Genomic DNA, 4,213 nt, shown 5'->3' with positions numbered 1-4,213 from the left:
TAAATGTTTGCAGATATTTAGGAAACATGCTAAGTTCACATAATTGTTGTGCGTTCCGTGTCATGAATGTTTGTTTTTGTTTTGGTCTGTGTGACTCCGCCCACTGCCAGTTTAACCAATAGGATTTGCATACACCGGGTTGCCAGTTTGTGTAAAAATCAACAGGTTCTTCCAACCCACAGGCACATTAGTTATTTGTAGCGGTCTGTGATCTGAATCTCTGTGTTGTCTGACAGGTGGAGACTGTTGGTGATAAGTACATGACCGTGAGTGGTCTTCCGGAGCCCTGCACCCATCATGCAAAATCCATCGGTCACCTGGCCCTGGACATGATGGAGATCGCCGGACAGGTGAAAGTGGACGAGGATCCTGTGAAGGTGATCACTCTTCTTGACCCAGATACAAGTTTAAACAAATAAGTTTTTGCATGAGGATCTTTTGCTCCAGAATTTTGGTCACAAAATTAGAAAAGTGTTCGCTCAACTCTTATCTTAGCCTGATGACTGTGAGATTGAGTATATGTTACAGAGAACATTACAGCATCGTCACATGAACAAGAATATCCAGTGCTGCTTTACTCATTATCAGGACTGTTATTATGTTAGTTATTATGCACTCAGTTATAAATACACAATTACCAGTATATAATTGAGTATTATATAGAATTCCACACACTGAATTCTGACTGAAACATAAAGGTCTTCACAGCAACCCGTCAAAATAAAAGTCAGTTTAACTTGAAGAAATTTTGACAGAAATGAATGTACATCAGAAAATTTAATTAATGCATTTAGCAGAAGCTTTTCTCCAAAGCAACCTAAAATGCATTCAGGGTAAAAAACATTTCCTAACATGTTCCCCTGGGAATTGAACCCACAACCTTTTGCGCTTCTAACACAATGCTCTACCACTGAGTCACAGTTATTTTTTTCTGGATTTATGATTTAATACAAATTTATTATCCAAAATGGTGTTAATCAGATGAAGGCATAAAACATTAACGTTTAAAATATAATCAAATGAATTGTTAACATTTTAAAACAAATGTAAAAATGGTGTGATTATTATTTTAAAAATAAACAAAGTTTTAATAATTGTATTATTAATAATGAATGAATAATTATTAAATATTAATAAAATAAAATAATATAAAATATATTTTTATTTTTAAATTTAAATTAAAATGTATAATTGTATTGTTATTATTATTATTATTATTATTACTTTAAAATGTACATTCATTTCTGTCAAAGTTTCTTCAAGTTAAACTGACTTTTATTTTGACGGGTTGTTGTGAAGACCTTTAAGTTTCAGTCAGAATTCAGTGTGTGTGTATATATATATATATATATATATATATATATAATGTATATATACTGGTCATTGTGTATTTAAAACTAGATGCATAAATAAATCCTGAATGTTTAGACTTGTTTAATGTGCTGCCTCGTAGCATCAATTAAACAACATATCTTGCATATTTTGTGCACCCACCCACCGTGCTATCCTTCATGAAACACCTCCATCATAAAACACGCTGGTGTGCTTCAGCTGGTGTATTAAAGATGCTTTATGATCTCTAAGAATAGCTCTAGGATGCATCTCAGAGGTGTTCGACGTGACTGCGGTCAGGTCTCAGTAAAGGCTCTTTTGTTTATCCAGACGGCACAGGTGTGTTATTATATGAGCGGATGATGAAGATGTGCCTCTGGAACACTAAGAGCATCTTAAATAGACAGAAGTGACTGTATGGGGTGAATGATATGGACACTTTTACACCAACGCACACACACACACACACACATGTAAAAGTAAGCACAGTCTGGCAAAGGGTTTGCTCTGCTCTGGCACGCACACACGGTGTCATTCAGGGGAGGAATGCTGGAAACACAAATTCAATGAAACAAGAAATAAAAGAAAGACAGATATGATTTGTCTGAATTGTTTAAAACTATATGAATATTAATGGGTTATGTGTGAATGTGTTTCATTGCCCATGTATCTGTTATGTTTTGGAGCAGATCACTATTGGAATCCACACAGGGGAGGTGGTCACAGGGGTCATAGGTCAAAGAATGCCCCGTTACTGCCTGTTTGGAAACACTGTCAACCTGACAAGTCGTACAGAGACCACAGGAGAGAAGGGAAAGATAAATGTGTCAGAGTACACATACAGGTGAGAGGAACCCCAATGATACAAATCTGCACTGAAAAAATACATTTATATATATATATATATATATATATATATATATATATATATATATATATATAAAATAAAAAAAAGGTTATTGGGCTATGTTTTACAAGATATTATTATTCCAGTTTTGCTATTTCAACATTTTACATTTAATTAAATGATCTTCTTAATTGTTTGAAAAGTATACTAGTGATTTCTGAGTGAAAATTATTTCTATACTATTTTTTCCACTCTGTTTGTATTGTGTTTAATTAATATACTGTACTTTTGAAAGGTTACCAGAACACTGTAAAAAAAGTAACCAATAAAAAACTGAAATAAATAATTAAATAAAAATAAAAAATAACATTACAGAGTATTTTTTTAATTATTTATTTATTTTTACCTGATTTAACACATAAAAAATAATTTTGTTGGTATATATATATATATATATATATATATATATATATATATATATATATATATATAGCCAAAGGATATACATTTCAAATTAGAAATACACATTCATAAAAATGTATTTAGATTTTAGATTTAAAAATCTTAGAAGTGCATGATACAACGTCACATTCTTACACTTCTTTATCAACCAAAATGACTATAATATAATATAATATAATATAATATAATATAATATAATATAATATAATATAATATAATATAATATAATATAATATAATATAATATAATATAATATAATATAATACTGTTGTTATTGTGTTGTTTGGGTTCAGGTGTTTGCAGACGGTGGAAAACGCTGATCCTCAGTTTGATTTGGAGTACAGAGGACCTGTGACCATGAAAGGAAAGAAAGAGCCGATGAAAGTGTGGTTTCTGTCACGTAAGACCTGATGGACGCGCCGTCTGCCGTCTCTAGTGCGTTCATGCACTAATGTGTGTTCTCTCTGACATCTCTGAATAGAAACATACTTTGCTTTCTTCATATTCTTCCGCTCTCAGATTAAGGATGTTCTTTAGTGACCCCTGCATATTTAAAATGCCAATTACCTCTGAATCACAGATAATGATAAAAGGGTATTACACAGCTGATGGGAAACAAGCTCTGCACATTTCACACAGAAATATGAAAATGACGGTACATTTGATATTAACGATACTACTCTTGAGAGCCAACTATTGAATTGATTTAATACAGAAACTAATACAGAATAAATACTTCTGGAACATGCTACAGATACTCTATGCAACATGTTTATTTCCATTATTTTTATATTTTATAGCAGAGAATGGGACAGTGTTTCATCACTGAGCAAAAACAGTTATTTCACTTTGTCTGTATTTATTCCTGAAACACCGTTTTAGTTTTAATTGTGCGCATTAATTGAGATTAATAAACGTGCAGATGTTCAGAATCACATGTATTATATTGGAAATAACACTCTATGATTAATTTTGATAGTCGGATGCATGCTGTAAATAATAAAAACACATATATTTACACTCTTACCGTACATCAGAGAATTTGCCAAACATTTACATATAAGCTATTTTATGATCACAATTTAGTATTTGTTATTGTGTTGCTATGATGAGTCGTAAACGACCAGTTTCTGAATATTAACCCTTTGTGGATGGGTTTGTATTGGTGTTTGTCGGTTCATGTGGATCTCACTGATAGAGCTCTGTATTGTAAACCTGTCATGTCACCATGCCTTTATCACAGGTCCTCTGTCATTAAATTAATAAAACATCATAGAAACAATGGGTCTGAGCTACACTTCAGTGGGAAGATAGTTGATATTGATATCACAACCTTTCATGGTTCATAGAAGAACAGTTTTTAGAATCATATTAGAAAAAACATCAGCATCTTAGAATGATTTCTGAAGATCATGTGACACTGAAGACTGGAGGAATGATGCTGAAAATACAGCGGAGCATCACAGAAATACTTACACTTTAACACAGATTCACACAGAAAACAGATGTTTTACATTAGAATAATATTTCACAATTTTAACTGTATTTTTTATAAAATAAATGCAGCATTGA

General features: G+C 32.0%; 1 protein-coding gene across 1 annotated transcript in view; it reads left to right on the top strand.

Annotated features, from left to right (window-relative positions):
• The window catches only part of LOC127952187 (guanylate cyclase soluble subunit beta-1), a 17,612-nt gene extending 13,689 nt beyond the window's left edge, over nt 1–3,923 (top strand). The window contains exons 11-13 of the mRNA XM_052550624.1: nt 237–377; nt 2,022–2,176; nt 2,935–3,923. Coding sequence (XP_052406584.1) covers nt 237–377; nt 2,022–2,176; nt 2,935–3,052 — 414 coding nt within the window. The 3' untranslated portion in view covers nt 3,053–3,923. The remainder of the gene's footprint in view (nt 1–236; nt 378–2,021; nt 2,177–2,934) is intronic.
• The last annotated feature ends 290 nt before the right edge of the window (nt 3,924–4,213 follow it).

This window comes from Carassius gibelio, chromosome A1 (assembly GCF_023724105.1).
Source record: "Carassius gibelio isolate Cgi1373 ecotype wild population from Czech Republic chromosome A1, carGib1.2-hapl.c, whole genome shotgun sequence".
Lineage (NCBI taxonomy): Eukaryota > Metazoa > Chordata > Actinopteri > Cypriniformes > Cyprinidae > Carassius > Carassius gibelio.
This window is presented reverse-complemented; position numbering and strand designations above follow the sequence as displayed.